This window comes from Hemiscyllium ocellatum, unplaced genomic scaffold, assembly GCF_020745735.1.
Source record: "Hemiscyllium ocellatum isolate sHemOce1 unplaced genomic scaffold, sHemOce1.pat.X.cur. scaffold_1084_pat_ctg1, whole genome shotgun sequence".
In the NCBI taxonomy this organism is placed as follows: Eukaryota; Metazoa; Chordata; class Chondrichthyes; order Orectolobiformes; family Hemiscylliidae; genus Hemiscyllium; species Hemiscyllium ocellatum.
In genome coordinates, this window is record NW_026867670.1 from 60,182 (window position 1) to 84,905 (window position 24,724).

Below are 24,724 nucleotides of genomic sequence, written 5' to 3' on the forward strand. Positions count from 1 at the left end.
TCCTCATAAGACCTTCCCTCTGTACCAGGCGACATCCTGGTAAATCTCCTCCGAACCCTTTCCACAGCTTTCACATCCTTCCGATAAGTACAGGAGTTGGGAGGTCATGTTGCGGCTGTACAGGACATTGGTTAGGCCACTGTTGGAATATTGTATGCAGTTCTGGTCTCCTTCCTATCAGAAAGATGTTGCCAAACTTGAAAGGGTTCAGAAAAGATTTACAAGGATGTTGCCAGGGTTGGAGGATCTGAGCTACAGGGAGAGGCTGAACAGGCTGGGCCTGTTTTCCCTGGAGTGTCGGAGGCTGAGGGGTGACCTTATAGAGGTTTATAAAATCATGAGGGGCATGGATAGGATAAATAGACAAAGTCTTTTTCCTTGGGGTCAGGGAGTCCAGAACTAGAGGGCATAGGTTTAGGGTGAGGGGGTAAAGACCTAAGGGCAACTTTTTCACGCAGAGGGTGGTACGTGTATGGAATGAGCTGCCAGAGGATGTGGTGGAGGCTGGTACAATTGCAACATTTAAGAGGCATCTGGATCCCATACAGACAAACCTGGTTTCATTGGGAACCAGCCCAGAGTCACTATGAGGACTCATGGTGTATCGAGGATGGATTCGCTAACAGGAAGCAGAGAGGATCTGGGTCCATTTCAGATTGTCTGGTCTGCCAAAAGGGAGATGAACTTCAGCCAATTCTCTTTAATCACATAGACAAAGGGATGGAGGGTATGGTCAGGAATCCTCCTGATGCTGGAATGGAAGGTATGGAGCAGACTTGGGGAATCTATCCTGAAGAGATAAAGGACAGTGAAGTGAGTGGGAGAATGTGGGAGAACATGTACTTCCCATTTCTACAGGGAGGATCAAACATGACACAGGACAGAGCCCGCCCAGCAGCACTCCGCCTGTCCTGGGATGAGAAGCCAGTCTGGGGAGGGTCTAAGAGGAGATTAGTTCTGCAAATGGCAAGCTGCGATGGGGAACGGAGTATTAATATCGGCATGGTTTTGGGACAGGTTGGGGAGATCCTGTCGGGAACACAATCGGTTCTGATGTCACATGACAGTCCTGTTCCTGTGTGATGTGGGTTATAAGGAAATTGTGCAGTTGCCGGGCCATTTAACCGAATGGGACAGGAATCACGTTACAGCCAACAACAAGCCAGGAACGTTCACATCCTACAGGTTACAGGAGAAATTCTTCAATCACATCAAAGCCCACTTGTGTTGAAGAACCACACACTGTAGCTGGACTGACTGTACCGTACACAGCGAAAGGCTGTGCGTTTTGTACAGAGATGAATTGGAGTAGTAGCTGTGGTGAGGAGACGTTACACACAGGCCAGCCCTGTGCCCTGGAAGGGTTAAGGGAGTGAAGCCAGCCAGGACAGGGTGGGGGCAGCTGAGTATGAGCAGGCAGTGGGAGGCCTGCCATTGCACACAGAGAGACGAGACAACTTTGCTCTGCTGGTCGTTAATCTCCTACCAGCGGGGAGACTGGGTCACTTCCAGGGCCACTGGACATTACCAGGGCCAACCGAGACAGACCGGGACAATAGGGACAGGTGGGCAAGGTAACAGTCACGTCCCGGTCACGCCGGGGAGGAGGGGCACGTCCCGGTCACGCCGGGGAGGAGGGGCACGTCCCGGTCACGCCGGGGAGGAGGGGCACGCCCCGGTCACGCCGGGGAGGAGGGGCACGCCCCGGTCACGCCGGGGAGGGGAGGGGCACGTCCCGGTCACGCCGGGGGGGGGGGGGGGGGGGGGGGGGGGGAAGGGGTACGTCCCGGTCACGCCGGGGGGGGAGGGGCACGTCCCGGTCACGCCGGGGGGGGAGGAAGGGCACGTCCCGGTCATGCTGGGGGGGGGGGAGGGGCACGTCCCGGTCACGCCGGGGAGGAGGGACACGTCCCGGTCACGCCGGGGTGGAGGGACACGTCCCAGTCACGCCAGGGAGGAGGGGCACGTCCCGGTCACGCCGGGGAGGAGCGGCCGCCTGGCCTAATGCTGCCCTGAATGTGAAGCTTCATCATTCCAGCCAGTACCCACACTGCCGTGCCTGAGAGGGGCATTCACCACCTCCCAGGGGCAGGGGATAGTGGGGACACGGGCCAGGGGACAGATATAGATCTCTCCATAGCAATGGGCATCTCCCCAGAAAGCCCGACATGGACTCGCTGTGTGAGATTCTCAGCCTTGTAGCGACGGGAACGTCCCCACTCAATCTCCGCGTGTCCCATCGACACATGCACTGCAGTCATTCACCAGGGAGCCTGAGGGCAGCACCTTCCAAACCCATCCTTAGAGATACACAGGAGGTGATGGCAGAGCGAGATGATCTATTTGTCCAGCTAACGTTCTGGGGAGCTGCGTTCAATCCTAGCCCAGGGCAGACCGGGGAATTAGAAGTGTACAGAAACCTGCGAGTGGAAGCCCACTGATGAGGACGAATCCCCTGTCCACCTGGGACCCCATCCTGACCCGACACCTGACTCCACACTCACCGCAACGTGGGGGACTCATTTGGGACCAGCGACAATAAAAGGATGAGGAATGTCTCCGTTCCCTGAGCGTCACTGGGTCCGAATCCTGGAATTCCCTCCCTCAGGGACATTGTGGGTCTACCCCCAGCACACGGACTGCAGCGGGTCAGGAAGGCAGCTCACCCCCACCCTCTCAAGGGGGCAACTAGGGACGGGGTAGTAAATGCTGGACCAGGCAGCGATGCCCAGGTTTCAGGGATGAAGACCAAATCAGGAAATAACAGCAGACGGGCACAGCAGCGAGAGGTGCAGCAGTAGCCGGGCTCAGGTCACACAGGAAGGCATTCACTCACCGGGATTGAATTTCCACAAGTCATTAAAGTGCCGATCCAGGCGAGCGTTATAACCACCGAAGATGTACAGCTCACTGTTGTAGGTAACTGCAGGAACACAACAGTAACATCAGAGGGCAGCACTGCGTCAACTCCCCCCTCCCCTCCCACCACTCCAATCAAAGGGAGGCCAGCAGCCGAGGGTCAGCTAAACTCAGGGAGAGGAGATAACTGCACACCAACACTCACAACAAAAATCCCACTGATGGGGATCTACAGGGATGGCCCTCTGACAGTGCGGCACTCCCTCAGCGCTGACCCTCCGACAGTGCGGCACTCCCTCAGCGCTGACCCGCCGACAGTGCGGCACTCCCTCAGCGCTGACCCGCCGACAGTGCGGCACTCCCTCAGCGCTGACCCGCCGACAGTGCGGCACTCCCTCAGCGCTGACCCGCCGACAGTGCGGCACTCCCTCAGCGCTGACCCGTCGACAGTGCGGCACTCCCTCAGCGCTGACCCGCCGACAGTGCGGCACTCCCTCAGCGCTGACCCGCCGACAGTGCGGCACTCCCTCAGCGCTGACCCGCCGACAGTGCGGCACTCCCTCAGCGCTGACCCGCCGACAGTGCGGCACTCCCTCAGCGCTGACCCTCTCACAGTGCGACACTTCCTCTGTATTGACCCTCTGACAGTGCGGCACTCCCTCAGTACTGACCCTCTGACAGTGCGGCACTCCCTCAGTACCGACCCTCTGACAGTGCGGCACTCCCGCAGCACCGACCCTCTGACAGTGCGGCACTCCCTCAGCACCGACCCTCTGACAGTGCGGCACTCCCGCAGCACCGACCCTCTGACAGTGCGGCACTCCCTCAGCACCGACCCTCCGACAGTGCGGCACTCCCTCAGCACTGACCCTCCGACAATGCGGCACTCCCTCAGCGCTGACCCTCTCACAGTGCGACACTTCCTCTGTATTGACCCTCTGACAGTGCGGCACTCCCTCAGTACTGACCCTCTGACAGTGCGGCACTCCCTCAGTACCGACCCTCTGACAGTGCGGCACTCCCGCAGCACTGACCCTCCGACAGTGCGGCACTCCCTCAGCACTGACCCTCCGACAGTGCGGCACTCCCTCAGCACTGACCCTCCGACAGTGCGGCGCTCCCTCAGCACTGACCCTCCGACAGTGCGGCACTCCCTCAGCGCTGACCCTCCGACAGTGCGGCACTCCCTCAGCGCTGACCCTCTGACAGTGCGGCACTCCCTCAGTACTGACCCTCTGACAGTGCGGCACTCCCTCAGTACTGACCCTGTGAGAGGGATGTGTGTGTGTGTGTGTGTGTGTGTGTGTGTGTATGCACCAATGGCACTGTGCGGGGTATGTGTGTGTGTGTACACCGACGGCAGTGTGAGGGGTGTGTGTACACCGACGGCAGTGTGAGGGGTGTGTGTACACCGACGGCAGTGTGAGGGGTGTGTGTACACCGACGGCAGTGTGAGGGGTGTGTGTACAGCGATGGCAGTGTGAGGGGTGTGTGTGTGTGTGTGTGTGTGTGTGTGTGTGTGTGTACACCGATGGCAGTGTGAGGGGTGTGTGTGTGTGTGTGTGTGTGTGTGTACACCGACGGCAGTGTGAGGGGTGTGTGTACAGCGACGGCAGTGTGAGGGGGGTGTGTACACCGATGGCAGTGTGAGGGGGGTGTGTACAGCGACGGCAGTGTGAGGGGGGTGTGTACACCGACGGCAGTGTGAGGGCGGTGTGTACAGCGACGGCAGTGTGAGGGCTGTGTGTACAGCGACGACAGTGTGAGGGCTGTGTGTACACCGATGGCAGTGTGAGGGATGTGTGTACAGCGACGGCAGTGTGAGGGCTGTGTGTACACCGACGGCAGTGTGAGGGCTGTGTGTGTGTGTGTGTACACCGATGGCAGTGTGAGGGGTGTGTATACATCGACGGCAGTGTGAGGGGTGTGTGTGTGTGTGTGTGTGTGTGTGTGTGTGTGTGTGTGTGTGTGTGTGTGTGTGTGTGTACACCGACAGCAGTGTGAGGGGGGTGTGTACACCGACGGCAGTGTGAGGGGTGTATGTACACCGATGGCAGTGTGAGGGGTGTGTATACAGCGACGGCAGTGTGAGGGCTGTGTGTACAGCGACGGCAGTGTGAGGGCTGTGTGTACAGCGACGGCAGTGTGAGGGCTGTGTGTACACCGACGGCAGTGTGAGGGCTGTGTGTACACCGACGGCAGTGTGAGGGCTGTGTGTGTACACCGACGGCAGTGTGAGGGGTGTGTGTACACCGACGGCAGTGTGAGGGGGGTGTGTACACCGACGGCAGTGTGAGGGGGGTGTGTACAGCGACGGCAGTGTGAGGGGGGTGTGTACAGCGATGGCAGTGTGTACTCTGACGGCAGTGTGAGGCGGGTGTGTACACCGACAGCAGTGTGAGGGTGTGTGTACAGCGATGGCAGTGTGTACGCTGACGGCAGTGTGAGGCGGGTGTGTACACCGACGGCAGTGTGAGGAGGGTGTGTACAGTGATGGCAGTGTGAGGCGGGTGTGTACACCGATGGCAGTGTGAGGGGAGTGTGTACAGCGATGGCAGGGTGTACACTGACGGCAGTGTGAGGCGGGTGTGTACAGCGACGGCAGTGTGAGGGGGGTGTGTACAGCGACGGCAGTGTGAGGGGGGTGAGTACACCGACGGCAGTGTGAGGGGGGTGAGTACACCGACGGCAGTGTGAGGGGTGTGTGTGTGTGTGTGTATACCGACGGCAGTGTGAGGGGGGTGTGTACACCGACGGCAGTGTGAGGGGTGTGTGTGTGTGTGTACACCGACGGCAGTGTGAGGGGGGTGTGTACAGCGACGGCAGTGTGAGGGGGGTGTGTACAGCGACGGCAGTGTGAGGGGGGTGTGTACACCGACGGCAGTGTGAGGGGGGTGTGTGTGTGTGTGTGTGTGTATACACCGACGGCAGTGTGAGGGGTGCGTGTACACCGACGGCAGTGTGAGGGGGGGGTGTACACCGACGGCAGTGTGAGGGGGGGGTGTACACCGACGGCAGTGTGAGGGGTGTGTGTGCGTGTGTACACCGACGGCAGTGTGAGGGGGGTGTGTACACCGACGGCAGTGTGAGGGGGGTGTGTACACCGACGGCAGTGTGAGGGGTTGTGTACACCGACGGCAGTCTGAGGGGGGTGTGGACACCGACGGCAGTGTGAGGGGTGTGTGTACAGCGATGGCAGTGAGAGGGGTGTGTGTACAGCGATGGCAGTGTGTGTGTGTGTGTACACACCGACGGCAGTGTGAGGGCTGTGTGTACACCGACGGCAGTGTGAGAGGCGTGTGTATGTACACCGATGGCAGTGTGAGGGGTGTGTGTATGTACACCGATGGCAGTGTGAGGGGTGTGTGTATGTACACCGATGGCAGTGTGAGGGGTGTGTGTACACCGACGGCAGTGTGAGGGGTGTGTGTACACCGACGGCAGTGCGAGGGGTGTGTGTATGTACACCGACGGCAGTGTGAGGGGTGTGTATACACCGATGGCAGTGTGAGGGGTGTGTGTATGTACACCGATGGCAGCGTGAGGGGTGTGTGTACACCGACGGCAGCGTGAGGGGTGTGTGTACACCGACGGCAGTGTGAGGGGTGTGTATACAGCGACGGTAGTGTGAGGGGTGTGTGTACACCGACGGCAGTGTGAGGGGTGTGTGTACACCGACGGCAGTGTGAGAGGTGTGTGTACACCGACGGCAGTGTGAGAGGTGTGTGTATGTACACCGACGGCAGTGTGAGGGCTGTGTGTGTACACCGACGGCAGTGTGAGGGGTGTGTGTACACCGACGGCAGTGTGAGGGGGGTGTGTACACCGACGGCAGTGTGAGGGGGGTGTGTACAGCGACGGCAGTGTGAGGGGGGTGTGTACAGCGATGGCAGTGTGTACTCTGACGGCAGTGTGAGGCGGGTGTGTACACCGACAGCAGTGTGAGGGTGTGTGTACAGCGATGGCAGTGTGTACGCTGACGGCAGTGTGAGGCGGGTGTGTACACCGACGGCAGTGTGAGGAGGGTGTGTACAGTGATGGCAGTGTGAGGCGGGTGTGTACACCGATGGCAGTGTGAGGGGAGTGTGTACAGCGATGGCAGGGTGTACACTGACGGCAGTGTGAGGCGGGTGTGTACAGCGACGGCAGTGTGAGGGGTGTGTGTACAGCGACGGCAGTGTGAGGGGGGTGTGTACAGCGACGGCAGTGTGAGGGGGGTGAGTACACCGACGGCAGTGTGAGGGGGGTGAGTACACCGACGGCAGTGTGAGGGGTGTGTGTGTGTGTGTGTATACCGACGGCAGTGTGAGGGGGGTGTGTACACCGACGGCAGTGTGAGGGGTGTGTGTGTGTGTGTACACCGACGGCAGTGTGAGGGGGGTGTGTACAGCGACGGCAGTGTGAGGGGGGTGTGTACAGCGACGGCAGTGTGAGGGGGGTGTGTACACCGACGGCAGTGTGAGGGGGGTGTGTGTGTGTGTGTGTGTATACACCGACGGCAGTGTGAGGGGTGCGTGTACACCGACGGCAGTGTGAGGGGGGGGTGTACACCGACGGCAGTGTGAGGGGGGGGTGTACACCGACGGCAGTGTGAGGGGTGTGTGTGCGTGTGTACACCGACGGCAGTGTGAGGGGGGTGTGTACACCGACGGCAGTGTGAGGGGGGTGTGTACACCGACGGCAGTGTGAGGGGTTGTGTACACCGACGGCAGTCTGAGGGGGGTGTGGACACCGACGGCAGTGTGAGGGGTGTGTGTACAGCGATGGCAGTGAGAGGGGTGTGTGTACAGCGATGGCAGTGTGTGTGTGTGTGTACACACCGACGGCAGTGTGAGGGCTGTGTGTACACCGACGGCAGTGTGAGAGGCGTGTGTATGTACACCGATGGCAGTGTGAGGGGTGTGTGTATGTACACCGATGGCAGTGTGAGGGGTGTGTGTATGTACACCGATGGCAGTGTGAGGGGTGTGTGTACACCGACGGCAGTGTGAGGGGTGTGTGTACACCGACGGCAGTGCGAGGGGTGTGTGTATGTACACCGACGGCAGTGTGAGGGGTGTGTATACACCGATGGCAGTGTGAGGGGTGTGTGTATGTACACCGATGGCAGCGTGAGGGGTGTGTGTACACCGACGGCAGCGTGAGGGGTGTGTGTACACCGACGGCAGTGTGAGGGGTGTGTGTACACCGACGGTAGTGTGAGGGGTGTGTGTACACCGACGGCAGTGTGAGGGGTGTGTGTACACCGACGGCAGTGTGAGAGGTGTGTGTACACCGACGGCAGTGTGAGAGGTGTGTGTATGTACACCGACGGCAGTGTGAGGGGTGTGTGTACACCGACGGCAGTGTGAGGGGGGTGTGTACACCGACGGCAGTGTGACGGGGGTGTGTACACCGACGGCAGTGTGAGGGGGGTGTGTGTGTGTGTACACCGACGGCAGTGTGAGGCGGGTGTGTACAGCGACGGCAGTGTGAGGGGGGTGTGTACAGCGACGGCAGTGTGAGGGGGGTGTGTACAGCGACGGCAGTGTGAGGGGTGTGTGTGTGTGTGTACACCGACGGCAGTGTGAGGCGGGTGTGTACAGCGACGGCAGTGTGAGGGGGGTGTGTACAGCGACGGCAGTGTGAGGGGGGTGTGTACAGCGACGGCAGTGTGAGGGCTGTGTGTACAGCGACGGCAGTGTGAGGGCTGTGTGTACAGCGACGGCAGTGTGAGGGCTGTGTGTACAGCGACGGCAGTGTGAGGGCTGTGTGTACACCGACGGCAGTGTGAGGGCTGTGTGTACACCGACGGCAGTGTGAGGGCTGTGTGTACACCGACGGCAGTGTGAGGGCTGTGTGTACACCGACGGCAGTGTGAGGGCTGTGTGTACACCGACGGCAGTGTGAGGGCTGTGTGTACACCGACGGCAGTGTGAGGGCTGTGTGTACACCGACGGCAGTGTGAGGGCTGTGTGTACACCGACGGCAGTGTGAGGGCTGTGTGTACACCGACGGCAGTGTGAGGGCTGTGTGTACACCGACGGCAGTGTGAGGGCTGTGTGTACACCGACGGCAGTGTGAGGGCTGTGTGTACACCGACGGCAGTGTGAGGGCTGTGTGTACACCGACGGCAGTGTGAGGGCTGTGTGTACACCGACGGCAGTGTGAGGGCTGTGTGTGCACACCGACGGCAGTGTGAGGGGGGTGTGTGTACAGCGACGGCAGTGTGAGGGGTGTGTGTACACCGACGGCAGTGTGAGGGCTGTGTGTGTACACCGACGGCAGTGTGATGGGGGTGTGTACACCGACGGCAGTGTGAGGGGTGTGTGTACACCGACGGCAGTGTGAGGCGGGTGTGTACAGCGATGGCAGTGTGTACACTGTCGGCAGTGTGAGGCGGGTGTGTACACCGACGGCAGTGTGAGGGGGGTGTGTACAGCGATGGCAGTGTGTACACTGACGGCAGTGTGAGGCGGGTGTGTACACCGACGGCAGTGTGAGGGGGGTGTGTATACCGACGGCAGTGTGAGGGGGGTGTGTACAGCGACGGCAGTGTGAGGGGGGTGTGTACAGCGACGGCAGTGTGAGGGGGATGTGTACAGCGATGGCAGTGAGAGGGGGATGTGTACAGCGATGGCAGTGAGAGGGGTGTGTGTACACCGACGGCAGTGTGAGGGGGGTGTGTATACCGACGGCAGTGTGAGGGGGGTGTGTGTGTGTGTGTACACACCGACGGCAGTGTGAGGGCTGTGTGTACAGCGATGGCAGTGAGAGGGGTGTGTGTACAGCGATGGCAGTGTGTGTGTGTGTGTGTGTGTGTGTGTGTGTGTGTGTGTGTGTGTGTGTGTACACACCGACAGCAGTGTGAGGGCTGTGTGTACACCGACGGCAGTGTGAGGGGTGTGTGTATGTACACCGATGGCAGTGTGAGGGGTGTGTGTACACCGACGGCAGTGTGAGGGGTGTGTGTACACCGACGGCAGTGAGAGGGGTGTGTGTATGTACACCGACGGCAGTGTGAGGGGTGTGTGTACACCGATGGCAGTGAGAGGGGTGTGTGTACACCGACGGCAGTGTGAGGGGTGTGTGTATGTACACCGATGGCAGTGTGAGGGGTGTGTATACACCGAAGGCAGTGTGAGGGGTGTGTGTACAGCGACGGCAGTGTGAGGGGGGTGTGTACACCGATGGCAGTGTGAGGGGTGTGTGTGTGTATGTACACCGATGGCATGTGAGGGGTGTGTGTGTGTGTATGTACACCGATGGCAGTGTGAGGGATGTGTGTACAGCGACGGCAGTGTGAGGGCTGTGTGTACACCGACGGCAGTGTGAGGGGTGTGTGTACACCGACGGCAGTGTGAGGGGTGTGTGTGTGTGTACACCGACGGCAGTGTGAGGGCTGTGTGTGTGTGTACACCGACGGCAGTGTGAGGGCTGTGTGTGTACACCGACGGCAGTGTGAGGGGTGTGTGTGTGTGTGTGTGTGTACACCGATGGCAGTGTGAGGGATGTGTGTACACCGACGGCAGTGTGAGGGCTGTGTGTACACCGACGGCAGTGTGAGGGGTGTGTATACACCGACGGCAGTGTGAGGGGTGTGTGTGTGTGTGTGTACACCGACGGCAGTGTGAGGAGGGTGTGTACACCGACGGCAGTGTGAGGGGTGTGTGTACAGCGACGGCAGTGTGAGGGGTGTGTGTGTGTGTGTACACCGACGGCAGTGTGAGGGGGGTGTGCACACCGACGGCAGTGTGAGGGCTGTGTGTACAGCGACGGCAGTGAGGGCTGTGTGTACACCGACGGCAGTGTGAGGGCTGTGTGTACAGCGACGGCAGTGTGAGGGGGGTGTGTACACCGACGGCAGTGTGAGGGGGGTGTGTACACCGACGGCAGTGTGAGGGGGGTGTGTACACCGACGGCAGTGTGAGGGGGGTGTGTACAGCGACGGCAGTGTGAGGGCTGTGTGTACAGCGACGGCAGTGTGAGGGCTGTGTGTACACTGATGGCAGTGTGAGGGGTGTGTGTGTGTGTGTGTGTGTGTGTACACCGATGGCAGTGTGAGGGGTGTGTGTGTGTATGTACACCGACGGCAGTGTGAGGGGTGTGTGTACACCGACGGCAGTGTGAGGAGTGTGTGTACACCGACGGCAGTGTGAGGGCTGTGTGTACACCGACGGCAGTGTGAGGGCTGTGTGTACACCGACGGCAGTGTGAGGGCTGTGTGTACACCGACGGCAGTGTGAGGGCTGTGTGTAACCGACGGCAGTGTGAGGGCTGTGTGTACACCGACGGCAGTGTGAGGGGTGTGTGTGTGTGTGTACACCGACGGCAGTGTGAGGGGGGTGTGTACAGCGACGGCAGTGTGAGGGGTGTGTGTACAGCGACGGCAGTGTGAGGGGTGTGTGTACAGCGACGGCAGTGTGAGGGTGGTGTGTACAGCGACGGCAGTGTGAGGGTGGTGTGTATACCGACGGCAGTGTGAGGGGGGGTGTGTACACCGACGGCAGTGTGAGGGGTGTGTGTACAGCGACGGCAGTGTGTGTGTGTGTGTGTGTGTGTGTACACACCGTCGGCAGTGTGAGGGCTGTGTGTACAGCGATGGCAGTGAGAGGGGTGTGTGTACAGCGATGGCAGTGTGTGTGTGTGTGTGTGTACACACCGACAGCAGTGTGAGGGCTGTGTGTACACCGACGGCAGTGTGAGGGGTGTGTGTATGTACACCGATGGCAGTGTGAGGGGTGTGTATACACCGACGGCAGTGTGAGGGGTGTGTATACACCGACGGCAGTGTGAGGGGTGTGTATACACCGACGGCAGTGTGAGGGGGGTGTATACACCGACGGCAGTGTGAGGGGGGTGTATACACCGACGGCAGTGTGAGGGGGGTGTATATACCGACGGCAGTGTGAGGGGGGTGTGTACACCGACGGCAGTGTGAGGGGTGTGTGTACACCGACGGCAGTGTGAGGGGTGTGTGTACACCGACGGCAGTGTGAGGGGTGTGTGTACACCGACGGCAGTGTGAGGGGTGTGTGTACACCGACGGCAGTGTGAGGGGTGTGTGTGTGTGTGTACACCGACGGCAGTGTGAGGGGGGTGTGTACACCGACGGCAGTGTGAGGGGTGTGTGTGTGTGTGTACACCGACGGCAGTGTGAGGGGTGTGTGTACACCGACGGCAGTGAGAGGGCTGTGTGTGTACACCGACGGCAGTGTGAGGGGGGTGTGTACACCGACGGCAGTGTGAGGGGGGTGTGTACACCGACGGCAGTGTGAGGGGGGGGTGTACAGCGATGGCAGTGTGTACACTGACGGCAGTGTGAGGCGGGTGTGTACACCGACGGCAGTGTGAGGGGGGTGTGTACACCGACGGCAGTGTGAGGGGGTGTGTACACCGACGGCAGTGTGTGTGTGTACACACCGATGGCAGTGAGAGGGGTGTGTGTACAGCGATGGCAGTGTGTGTGTGTGTGTGTGTGTGTGTGTGTGTGTGTGTGTGTGTGTGTGTGTACACACCGACGGCAGTGTGAGGGCTGTGTGTACACCGACGGCAGTGTGAGGGGTGTGTGTATGTACACCGATGGCAGTGTGAGGGGTGTGTGTACACCGACGGCAGTGTGAGGGGTGTGTGTACACCGACGGCAGTGTGAGGGGGTGTGTGTGTGTGTACACCGACGGCAGTGTGAGGGGTGTGTGTACACTGACGGCAGTGTGAGGGGTGTGTGTACACCGACGGCAGTGTGAGGGGTGTGTGTACACCGACGGCAGTGTGAGGGGTGTGTGTGTGTGTGTACACCGACGGCAGTGTGAGGGGGGTGTGTACACCGACGGCAGTGTGAGGGGTGTGTGTGTGTGTGTACACCGACGGCAGTGTGAGGGGGGTGTGTACAGCGACGGCAGTGTGAGGGGTGTGTGTACACCGACGGCAGTGTGAGGGGTGTGTGTACACCGACGGCAGTGTGAGGAGGGTGTGTACACCGACGGCAGTGTGAGGGGGGTGTGTACACCGACGGCAGTGTGAGGGGGGTGTGTACACCGACGGCAGTGTGAGGGGGGTGTGTACACCGACGGCAGTGTGAGGGGGGTGTGTGTGTGTGTGTACACCGACGGCAGTGTGAGGGGTGTGTGTACACTGACGGCAGTGTGAGGGGTGTGTGTACACCGACGGCAGTGTGAGGGGTGTGTGTGTGTGTGTACACCGGCGGCAGTGTGAGGGGTGTGTGTACACCGACGGCAGTGTGAGGGCTGTGTGTACACCGACGGCAGTGTGAGGGGTGTGTGTGTGTGTGTACACCGACGGCAGTGTGAGGGGTGTGTGTGTGTGTGTACACCGACGGCAGTGTGAGGGGTGTGTGTACACCGACGGCAGTGTGAGGGGTGTGTGTACACCGACGGCAGTGTGAGGGGTGTGTGTGTGTGTGTACACCGACGGCAGTGTGAGGGGTGTGTGTTCACCGACGGCAGTGTGAGGGGTGTGTGTACACCGACGGCAGTGTGAGGGGTGTGTGTACACCGACGGCAGTGTGGGGGCTGTGTGTACACCGACGGCAGTGTGAGGAGGGTGTGTACACCGACGGCAGTGTGAGGGGGGTGTGTACACCGACGGCAGTGTGAGGGGGGTGTGTACACCGACGGCAGTGTGAGGGGGGTGTGTACACCGACGGCAGTGTGAGGGGGGTGTGTACACCGACGGCAGTGTGAGGGGGGTGTGTACACCGACGGCAGTGTGAGGGGGGTGTGTACACCGACGGCAGTGTGAGGGGGGTGTGTACACCGACGGCAGTGTGAGGGGGGTGTGAACAGCGACGGCAGTGTGAGGGGGGTGTGTACAGCGATGGCAGTGAGAGGGGTGTGTGTACAGCGATGGCTGTGTGTGTGTGTGTGTGTGTGTGTGTGTGTGTGTGTGTGTGTGTGTGTGTACACCGACGGCAGTGTGAGAGGTGTGTGTACACCGACGGCAGTGTGAGAGGTGTGTGTATGTACACCGACGGCAGTGTGAGGGGTGTGTGTACACCGACGGCAGTGTGAGAGGTGTGTGTACAGCGACGGCAGTGTGAGGGGGGTGTGTACACCGATGGCAGTGTGACGGGGGTGTGTACACCGACGGCAGTGTGAGGGGGGTGTGTGTGTGTGTGCACCGACGGCAGTGTGAGGGGAGTGTGTACAGCGACGGCAGTGTGAGGGGGGTGTGTACAGCGACGGCAGTGTGAGGGGTGTGTGTGTGTGTGTACAGCGACGGCAGTGTGAGGGGTGTGTGTGTGTGTGTACACCGACGGCAGTGTGAGGGGTGTGTGTACACCGACGGCAGTGTGAGGGGTGTGTGTACACCGACGGCAGTGTGAGGGTGTGTGTGTGTGTGTACACCGACGGCAGTGTGAGGGGTGTGTGTGTGTGTGTACACCGACGGCAGTGTGAGGGGTGTGTGTACACCGACGGCAGTGTGAGGGGTGTGTGTGTGTGTGTACAGCGACGGCAGTGTGAGGGGTGTGTGTGTGTGTGTACACCGACGGCAGTGTGAGGGGTGTGTGTTCACCGACGGCAGTGTGAGGGGTGTGTGTACACCGACGGCAGTGTGAGGGGTGTGTGTACACCGACGGCAGTGTGGGGGCTGTGTACACCGACGGCAGTGTGAGGGGGGTGTGTACACCGACGGCAGTGTGAGGGGGGTGTGTACACCGACGGCAGTGTGAGGGGGGTGTGTACACCGACGGCAGTGTGAGGGGGTGTGTACACCGACGGCAGTGTGAGGGGGGTGTGTACACCGACGGCAGTGTGAGGGGGGTGTGTACACCGACGGCAGTGTGAGGGGGGTGTGTACACCGACGGCAGTGTGAGGGGGGTGTGTACACCGACGGCAGTGTGAGGGGGGTGTGAACAGCGACGGCAGTGTGAGGGGTGTGTGTACAGCGATGGCAGTGTGTGTGTGTGTGTGTGTGTGTGTGTGTGTGTGTACACCGACGGCAGTGTGAGAGGTGTGTGTACACCGACGGCAGTGTGAGAGGTGTGTGTATGTACACCGACGGCAGTGTGAGGGGTGTGTGTACACCGACGGCAGTGTGAGAGGTGTGTGTACAGCGACGGCAGTGTGAGGGGGCTGTGTACACCGACGGCAGTGTGACGGGGGTGTGTACACCGACGGCAGTGTGAGGGGGGGGGTGTGTGTGTGTACACCGACGGCAGTGTGAGGGGAGTGTGTACAGCGACGGCAGTGTGAGGGGTGTGTGTGTGTGTGTACAGCGACGGCAGTGTGAGGGGGGTGTGTACACCGACGGCAGTGTGAGGGCTGTGTGTACACCGACGGCAGTGTGAGGGCTGTGTGTACACCGACGGCAGTGTGAGGGCTGTGTGTACACCGACGGCAGTGTGAGGGCTGTGTGTACACCGACGGCAGTGTGAGGGCTGTGTGTACACCGACGGCAGTGTGAGGGCTGTGTGTACACCGACGGCAGTGTGAGGGCTGTGTGTACACCGACGGCAGTGTGAGGGCTGTGTGTACACCGACGGCAGTGTGAGGGCTGTGTGTACACCGACGGCAGTGTGAGGGCTGTGTGTACACCGACGGCAGTGTGAGGGCTGTGTGTACACCGACGGCAGTGTGAGGGCTGTGTGTACACCGACGGCAGTGTGAGGGCTGTGTGTACACCGACGGCAGTGTGAGGGCTGTGTGTACACCGACGGCAGTGTGAGGGCTGTGTGTACACCGACGGCAGTGTGAGGGCTGTGTGTACACCGACGGCAGTGTGAGGGCTGTGTGTACACCGACGGCAGTGTGAGGGCTGTGTGTACACCGACGGCAGTGTGAGGGCTGTGTGTACACCGACGGCAGTGTGAGGGCTGTGTGTACACCGACGGCAGTGTGAGGGCTGTGTGTACACCGACGGCAGTGTGAGGGCTGTGTGTACACCGACGGCAGTGTGAGGGCTGTGTGTACACCGACGGCAGTGTGAGGGCTGTGTGTACACCGACGGCAGTGTGAGGGCTGTGTGTACACCGACGGCAGTGTGAGGGCTGTGTGTACACCGACGGCAGTGTGAGGGCTGTGTGTGCACACCGACGGCAGTGTGAGGGGGGTGTGTGTACACCGACGGCAGTGTGAGGGGTGTGTGTACACCGACGGCAGTGTGAGGGCTGTGTGTGTACACCGACGGCAGTGTGAGGGGTGTGTGTGTGTGTGTACACCGACGGCAGTGTGAGGGGGGTGTGTACACCGACGGCAGTGTGAGGGGTGTGTGTGTGTGTGTACACCGACGGCAGTGTGAGGGGTGTGTGTACACCGACGGCAGTGTGAGGGGTGTGTGTACACCGACGGCAGTGTGAGGGGTGTGTGTACACCGACGGCAGTGTGAGGGGTGTGTGTACACCGACGGCAGTGTGAGGGGTGTGTGTGTGTGTGTACACAGACGGCAGTGTGAGGGGGGTGTGTACACCGACGGCAGTGTGAGGGGTGTGTGTGTGTGAGTACACCGACGGCAGTGTGAGGGGTGTGTGTACACCGACGGCAGTGAGAGGGCTGTGTGTGTACACCGACGGCAGTGTGAGGGGGGTGTGTACACCGACGGCAGTGTGAGGGGGGTGTGTACACCGACGGCAGTGTGAGGGGGGGGGTGTACAGCGATGGCAGTGTGTACACTGACGGCAGTGTGAGGCGGGTGTGTACACCGACGGCAGTGTGAGGGGGGTGTGTACACCGACGGCAGTGTGAGGGGGGTGTGTACACCGACGGCAGTGTGTGTGTGTACACACCGATGGCAGTGAGAGGGGTGTGTGTACAGCGATGGCAGTGTGTGTGTGTGTGTGTGTGTGTGTGTGTGTGTGTGTGTACACACCGACGGCAGTGTGAGGGCTGTGTGTACACCGACGGCAGTGTGAGGGGTGTGTGTATGTACACCGATGGCAGTGTGAGGGGTGTGTGTACACCGACGGCAGTGTGAGGGGTGTGTGTACACCGACGGCAGTGTGAGGGGGGTGTGTGTGTGTGTACACCGACGGCAGTGTGAGGGGTGTGTGTACACTGACGGCAGTGTGAGGGGTGTGTGTACACCGACGGCAGTGTGAGGGGTGTGTGTGTGTGTGTGTACACCGACGGCAGTGTGAGGGGGGTGTGTACACCGACGGCAGTGTGAGGGGTGTGTGTGTGTGTGTACACCGACGGCAGTGTGAGGGGGGTGTGTACAGCGACGGCAGTGTGAGGGGTGTGTGTACACCGACGGCAGTGTGAGGAGGGTGTGTACACCGACGGCAGTGTGAGGGGGGTGTGTACACCGACGGCAGTGTGAGGGGGGTGTGTACACCGACGGCAGTGTGAGGGGGGTGTGTGTGTGTGTGTACACCGACGGCAGTGTGAGGGGTGTGTGTACACTGACGGCAGTGTGAGGGGTGTGTGTACACCGACGGCAGTGTGAGGGGTGTGTGTGTGTGTGTACACCGGCGGCAGTGTGAGGGGTGTGTGTACACCGACGGCAGTGTGAGGGGTGTGTGTACACCGACGGCAGTGTGAGGGGTGTGTGTGTGTGTGTACACCGACGGCAGTGTGAGGGGTGTGTGTGTGTGTGTACACCGACGGCAGTGTGAGGGGTGTGTGTACACCGACGGCAGTGTGAGGGGTGTGTGTACACCGACGGCAGTGTGAGGGGTGTGTGTGTGTGTGTACACCGACGGCAGTGTGAGGGGTGTGTGTTCACCGACGGCAGTGTGAGGGGTGTGTGTACACCGACGGCAGTGTGAGGGGTGTGTGTACACCGACGGCAGTGTGGGGGCTGTGTGTACACCGACGGCAGTGTGAGGAGGGTGTGTACACCGACGGCAGTGTGAGGGGGGTGTGTACACCGACGGCAGTGTGAGGGGTGTGTGTACACCGACGGCAGTGTGAGGGGGGTGTGTACACCGACGGCAGTGTGAGGGGGGTGTGTACACCGACGGCAGTGTGAGGGGGGTGTGAACAGCGACGGCAGTGTGAGGGGGGTGTGTACAGCGATGGCAGTGTGAGGGGGGTGTGTACAGCGATGGCAGTGAGAGGGGTGTGTGTACAGCGATGGCAGTGTGTGTGTGTGTGTGTGTGTGTGTGTGTGTGTGTGTGTGTGTGTGTGTACACCGACGGCAGTGTGAGAGGTGTGTGTACACCGACGGCAGTGTGAGAGGTGTGTGTATGTACACCGACGGCAGTGTGAGGGGTGTGTGTACACCGACGGCAGTGTGAGAGGTGTGTGTACAGCGACGGCAGTGTGAGGGGGGTGTGTACACCGATGGCAGTGTGACGGGGGTGTGTACACCGACGGCAGTGTGAGGGGGGTGTGTGTGTGTGTGCACCGACGGCAGTGTGAGGGGAGTGTGTACAGCGACGGCAGTGTGAGGGGGGTGTGTACAGCGACGGCAGTGTGAGGGGTGTGTGTGTGTGTGTACAGCGACGGCAGTGTGAGGGGTGTGTGTGTGTGTGTACACCGACGGCAGTGTGAGGGGTGTGTGTACACCGACGGCAGTGTGAGGGGTGTGTGTACACCGACGGCAGTGTGAGGGGTGTGTGTGTGTGTGTACACCGACGGCAGTGTGAGGGGTGTGTGTGTGTGTGTACACCGACGGCAGTGTGAGGGGTGTGTGTACACCGACGGCAGTGTGAGGGGTGTGTGTGTGTGTGTACACCGACGGCAGTGTGAGGGGTGTGTGTGTGTGTGTACACCGACGGCAGTGTGAGGGGTGTGTGTTCACCGACGGCAGTGTGAGGGGTGTGTGTACACCGACGGCAGTGTGAGGGGTGTGTGTACACCGACGGCAGTGTGGGGGCTGTGTACACCGACGGCAGTGTGAGGAGGGTGTGTACACCGACGGCAGTGTGAGGGGGGTGTGTACACCGACGGCAGTGTGAGGGGGGTGTGTACACCGACGGCAGTGTGAGGGGGGTGTGTACACCGACGGCAGTGTGAGGGGGGTGTGTACACCGACGGCAGTGTGAGGGGGGTGTGTACACCGACGGCAGTGTGAGGGGGGTGTGTACACCGACGGCAGTGTGAGGGGGGTGTGAACAGCGACGGCAGTGTGAGGGGTGTGTGAACTGCGATGGCAGCGTGTGTGTGTGTGTGTGTGTGTGTGTGTGTGTGTGTGTACACCGACGGCAGTGTGAGAGGTGTGTGTACACCGACGGCAGTGTGAGAGGTGTGTGTATGTACACCGACGGCAGTGTGAGGGGTGTGTGTACACCGACGGCAGTGTGAGAGGTGTGTGTACAGCGACGGCAGTGTGAGGGGGCTGTGTACACCGACGGCAGTGTGACGGGGGTGTGTACACCGACGGCAGTGTGAGGGGGGGGGGTGTGTGTGTACACCGACGGCAGTGTGAGGGGAGTGTGTACAGCGACGGCAGTGTGAGGGGTGTGTGTGTGTGTGTACAGCGACGGCAGTGTGAGGGGGGTGTGTACACCGACGGCAGTGTGAGGGCTGTGTGTACACCGACGGCAGTGTGAGGGCTGTGTGTACACCGACGGCAGTGTGAGGGCTGTGTGTACACCGACGGCAGTGTGAGGGCTGTGTGTACACCGACGGCAGTGTGAGGGCTGTGTGTACACCGACGGCAGTGTGAGGGCTGTGTGTACACCGACGGCAGTGTGAGGGCTGTGTGTACACCGACGGCAGTGTGAGGGCTGTGTGTACACCGACGGCAGTGTGAGGGCTGTGTGTACACCGACGGCAGTGTGAGGGCTGTGTGTACACCGACGGCAGTGTGAGGGCTGTGTGTACACCGACGGCAGTGTGAGGGCTGTGTGTACACCGACGGCAGTGTGAGGGCTGTGTGTACACCGACGGCAGTGTGAGGGCTGTGTGTACACCGACGGCAGTGTGAGGGCTGTGTGTACACCGACGGCAGTGTGAGGGCTGTGTGTACACCGACGGCAGTGTGAGGGCTGTGTGTACACCGACGGCAGTGTGAGGGCTGTGTGTACACCGACGGCAGTGTGAGGGCTGTGTGTACACCGACGGCAGTGTGAGGGCTGTGTGTACACCGACGGCAGTGTGAGGGCTGTGTGTACACCGACGGCAGTGTGAGGGCTGTGTGTACACCGACGGCAGTGTGAGGGCTGTGTGTACACCGACGGCAGTGTGAGGGCTGTGTGTACACCGACGGCAGTGTGAGGGCTGTGTGTACACCGACGGCAGTGTGAGGGCTGTGTGTACACCGACGGCAGTGTGAGGGCTGTGTGTACACCGACGGCAGTGTGAGGGCTGTGTGTACAGCGACGGCAGTGTGAGGGGTGTGTGTACACCGACGGCAGTGTGAGGGCTGTGTGTGTACACCGACGGCAGTGTGAGGGCTGTGTGTACACCGACGGCAGTGTGAGGGCTGTGTGTACACCGACGGCAGTGTGAGGGCTGTGTGTACACCGACGGCAGTGTGAGGGCTGTGTGTACACCGACGGCAGTGTGAGGGCTGTGTGTACACCGACGGCAGTGTGAGGGCTGTGTGTACACCGACGGCAGTGTGAGGGCTGTGTGTACACCGACGGCAGTGTGAGGGCTGTGTGTACACCGACGGCAGTGTGAGGGCTGTGTGTGCACACCGACGGCAGTGTGAGGGGGTGTGTGTACACCGACGGCAGTGTGAGGGGTGTGTGTGTGTGTGTGTGTGTGTGTACACCGACGGCAGTGTGAGGGGGGTGTGTACAGCGACGGCAGTGTGAGGGGTGTGTGTGTGTGTGTGTGTGTGTGTACACCGACGGCAGTGTGAGGGGGGTGTGTACACCGACGGCAGTGTGAGGGGGGTGTGTGTGTGTGTGTGTGTGTGTACACCGACGGCAGTGTGAGGGGGGTGTGTACAGCGACGGCAGTGTGAGGGGTGTGTGTACACCGACGGCAGTGTGAGGAGGGTGTGTACACCGACTGCAGTGTGAGGGGGGTGTGTACACCGACGGCAGTGTGAGGGGGGTGTGTACACCGACGGCAGTGTGAGGGGGGTGTGTGTGTGTGTGTGTACACCGACGGCAGTGTGAGGGGTGTGTGTACACTGACGGCAGTGTGAGGGGTGTGTGTACACCGACGGCAGTGTGAGGGGTGTGTGTACACCGACGGCAGTGTGAGTGGTGTGTGTGTGTGTGTACACCGGCGGCAGTGTGAGGGGTGTGTGTACACCGACGGCAGTGTGAGGGGTGTGTGTACACCGACGGCAGTGTGAGGGGTGTGTGTGTGTGTGTGTACACCGACGGCAGTGTGAGGGGTGTGTGTGTGTGTGTACACCGACGGCAGTGTGAGGGGTGTGTGTACACCGACGGCAGTGTGAGGGGTGTGTGTACACCGACGGCAGTGTGAGGGGTGTGTGTGTGTGTGTACACCGACGGCAGTGTGAGGGGTGTGTGTTCACCGACGGCAGTGTGAGGGGTGTGTGTACACCGACGGCAGTGTGAGGGGTGTGTGTACACCGACGGCAGTGTGAGGGGTGTGTGTACACCGACGGCAGTGTGAGGGGTGTGTGTGTGTGTGTACACCGACGGCAGTGTGAGGGGTGTGTGTGTGTGTGTACACCGACGGCAGTGTGAGGGGTGTGTGTTCACCGACGGCAGTGTGAGGGGTGTGTGTACACCGACGGCAGTGTGAGGGGTGTGTGTACACCGACGGCAGTGTGGGGGCTGTGTGTACACCGACGGCAGTGTGAGGGGGGTGTGTACACCGACGGCAGTGTGAGGGGGGTGTGTACACCGACGGCAGTGTGAGGAGGGTGTGTACACCGACGGCAGTGTGAGGGGGGTGTGTACACCGACGGCAGTGTGAGGGGGGGGTGTACACCGACGGCAGTGTGAGGGGGGGGTGTACACCGACGGCAGTGTGAGGGGTGTGTGTACACCGACGGCAGTGTGAGGGGGGTGTGTACACCGACGGCAGTGTGAGGGGGGTGTGTACACCGACGGCAGTGTGAGGGGGGTGTGAACAGCGACGGCAGTGTGAGGGGGGTGTGTACAGCGACGGCAGTGTGAGGGGGGTGTGTACAGCGATGGCAGTGAGAGGGGTGTGTGTACAGCGATGGCAGTGTGTGTGTGTGTGTGTGTGTGTGTGTGTGTACACCGACGGCAGTGTGAGAGGTGTGTGTACACCGACGGCAGTGTGAGAGGTGTGTGTATGTACACCGACGGCAGTGTGAGGGGTGTGTGTACACCGACGGCAGTGTGAGAGGTGTGTGTACAGCGACGGCAGTGTGAGGGGGGTGTGTACACCGATGGCAGTGTGACGGGGGTGTGTACACCGACGGCAGTGTGAGGGGGGTGTGTGTGTGTGTACACCGACGGCAGTGTGAGGGGAGTGTGTACAGCGACGGCAGTGTGAGGGGGGTGTGTACAGCGACGGCAGTGTGAGGGGTGTGTGTGGGTGTGTACAGCGGCGGCAGTGTGAGGGGGGTGTGTGTGTGTGTACACCGACGGCAGTGTGAGGGGTGTGTGTACACCGACGGCAGTGTGAGGGGTGTGTGTACACCGACGGCAGTGTGAGGTGTGTGTGTGTGTGTGTGTACACCGACGGCAGTGTGAGGGGTGTGTGTGTGTGTGTACACCGACGGCAGTGTGAGGGGTGTGTGTACACCGACGGCAGTGTGAGGGGTGTGTGTACACCGACGGCAGTGTGAGGGGTGTGTGTGTGTGTGTACACCGACGGCAGTGTGAGGGGTGTGTGTGTGTGTGTACACCGACGGCAGTGTGAGGGGTGTGTGTTCACCGACGGCAGTGTGAGGGGTGTGTGTACACCGACGGCAGTGTGAGGGGTGTGTGTACACCGACGGCAGTGTGGGGGCTGTGTGTACACCGACGGCAGTGTGAGGAGGGTGTGTACACCGACGGCAGTGTGAGGGGGGTGTGTACACCGACGGCAGTGTGAGGGGGGTGTGTACACCGACGGCAGTGTGAGGGGGGTGTGTACACCGACGGCAGTGTGAGGGGGGTGTGTACACCGACGGCAGTGTGAGGGGGGTGTGTACACCGACGGCAGTGTGAGGGGGGTGTGTACACCGACGGCAGTGTGAGGGGGGTGTGTACACCGACGGCAGTGTGAGGGGGGTGTGTACACCGACGGCAGTGTGAGGGGGGTGTGTACACCGACGGCAGTGTGAGGGGGGTGTGTACACCGACGGCAGTGTGAGGGGGGTGTGTACACCGACGGCAGTGTGAGGGGGGTGTGTACACCGACGGCAGTGTGAGGGGGGTGTGAACAGCGACGGCAGTGTGAGGGGTGTGTGTACAGCGTTGGCAGTGAGAGGGGTGTGTGTACAGCGATGGCAGTGTGTGTGTGTGTGTGTGTGTGTGTGTACACCGACGGCAGTGTGAGAGGTGTGTGTACACCGACGGCAGTGTGAGAGGTGTGTGTATGTACACCGACGGCAGTGTGAGGGGTGTGTGTACACCGACGGCAGTGTGAGAGGTGTGTGTACAGCGACGGCAGTGTGAGGGGGGTGTGTACACCGACGGCAGTGTGACGGGGGTGTGTACACCGACGGCAGTGTGAGGGGTGTGTGTGTGTGTGTACACCGACGGCAGTGTGAGGGGAGTGTGTACAGCGACGGCAGTGTGAGGGGTGTGTGTGTGTGTGTACAGCGACGGCAGTGTGAGGGGGGTGTGTACACCGACGGCAGTGTGAGGGCTGTGTGTACACCGACGGCAGTGTGAGGGCTGTGTGTACACCGACGGCAGTGTGAGGGCTGTGTGTACACCGACGGCAGTGTGAGGGCTGTGTGTACACCGACGGCAGTGTGAGGGCTGTGTGTACACCGACGGCAGTGTGAGGGCTGTGTGTACACCGACGGCAGTGTGAGGGCTGTGTGTACACCGACGGCAGTGTGAGGGCTGTGTGTACACCGACGGCAGTGTGTGGGCTGTGTGTACACCGACGGCAGTGTGAGGGCTGTGTGTACACCGACGGCAGTGTGAGGGCTGTGTGTACACCGACGGCAGTGTGAGGGCTGTGTGTACACCGACGGCAGTGTGAGGGCTGTGTGTACACCGACGGCAGTGTGAGGGCTGTGTGTACACCGACGGCAGTGTGAGGGCTGTGTACACCGACGGCAGTGTGAGGGCTGTGTGTACACCGACGGCAGTGTGAGGGCTGTGTGTACACCGACGGCAGTGTGAGGGCTGTGTGTACACCGACGGCAGTGTGAGGGCTGTGTGTACACCGACGGCAGTGTGAGGGCTGTGTGTACACCGACGGCAGTGTGAGGGCTGTGTGTACACCGACGGCAGTGTGAGGGCTGTGTGTACACCGACGGCAGTGTGAGGGCTGTGTGTACACCGACGGCAGTGTGAGGGCTGTGTGTACACCGACGGCAGTGTGAGGGCTGTGTGTACACCGACGGCAGTGTGAGGGCTGTGTGCACACCGACGGCAGTGTGAGGGCTGTGTGTACACCGACGGCAGTGTGAGGGCTGTGTGCACACCGACGGCAGTGTGAGGGCTGTGTGTACACCGACGGCAGTGTGAGGGCTGTGTGTACACCGACGGCAGTGTGAGGGCTGTGTGTACACCGACGGCAGTGTGAGGGCTGTGTGTACACCGACGGCAGTGTGAGGGCTGTGTGTACACCGACGGCAGTGTGAGGGCTGTGTGTACACCGACGGCAGTGTGAGGGCTGTGTGTGCACACCGACGGCAGTGTGAGGGGGGTGTGTGTACACCGACGGCAGTGTGAGGGGTGTGTGTACACCGACGGCAGTGTGAGGGCTGTGTGTGTACACCGACGGCAGTGTGAGGGGTGTGTGTACACCGACGGCAGTGTGAGGGCTGTGTGTGTACTGCGACGGCAGTGTGAGGGGGGTGTGTACACCGACGGCAGTGTGAGGGGGTGTGTACACCGACGGCAGTGTGAGGGGGGTGTGTACACCGACGGCAGTGTGAGGGGGGTGTGTACACCGACGGCAGTGTGAGGGGGG

The 24,724-nt window shown here is 61.1% G+C and overlaps 1 protein-coding gene across 4 annotated transcripts in view; it reads right to left on the reverse strand.

The window, feature by feature from the left end:
- The window catches only part of klhdc3 (kelch domain containing 3), a 102,315-nt gene that overhangs the window by 31,860 nt on the left and 45,731 nt on the right, over positions 1 to 24,724 (reverse strand). For all 4 annotated transcript variants that reach the window (XM_060822542.1, XM_060822547.1, XM_060822541.1 and 1 more), the window contains one exon: positions 2,837 to 2,923. In XM_060822542.1, coding sequence (XP_060678525.1) covers positions 2,837 to 2,923 — 87 coding nt within the window. The remainder of the gene's footprint in view (positions 1 to 2,836; positions 2,924 to 24,724) is intronic.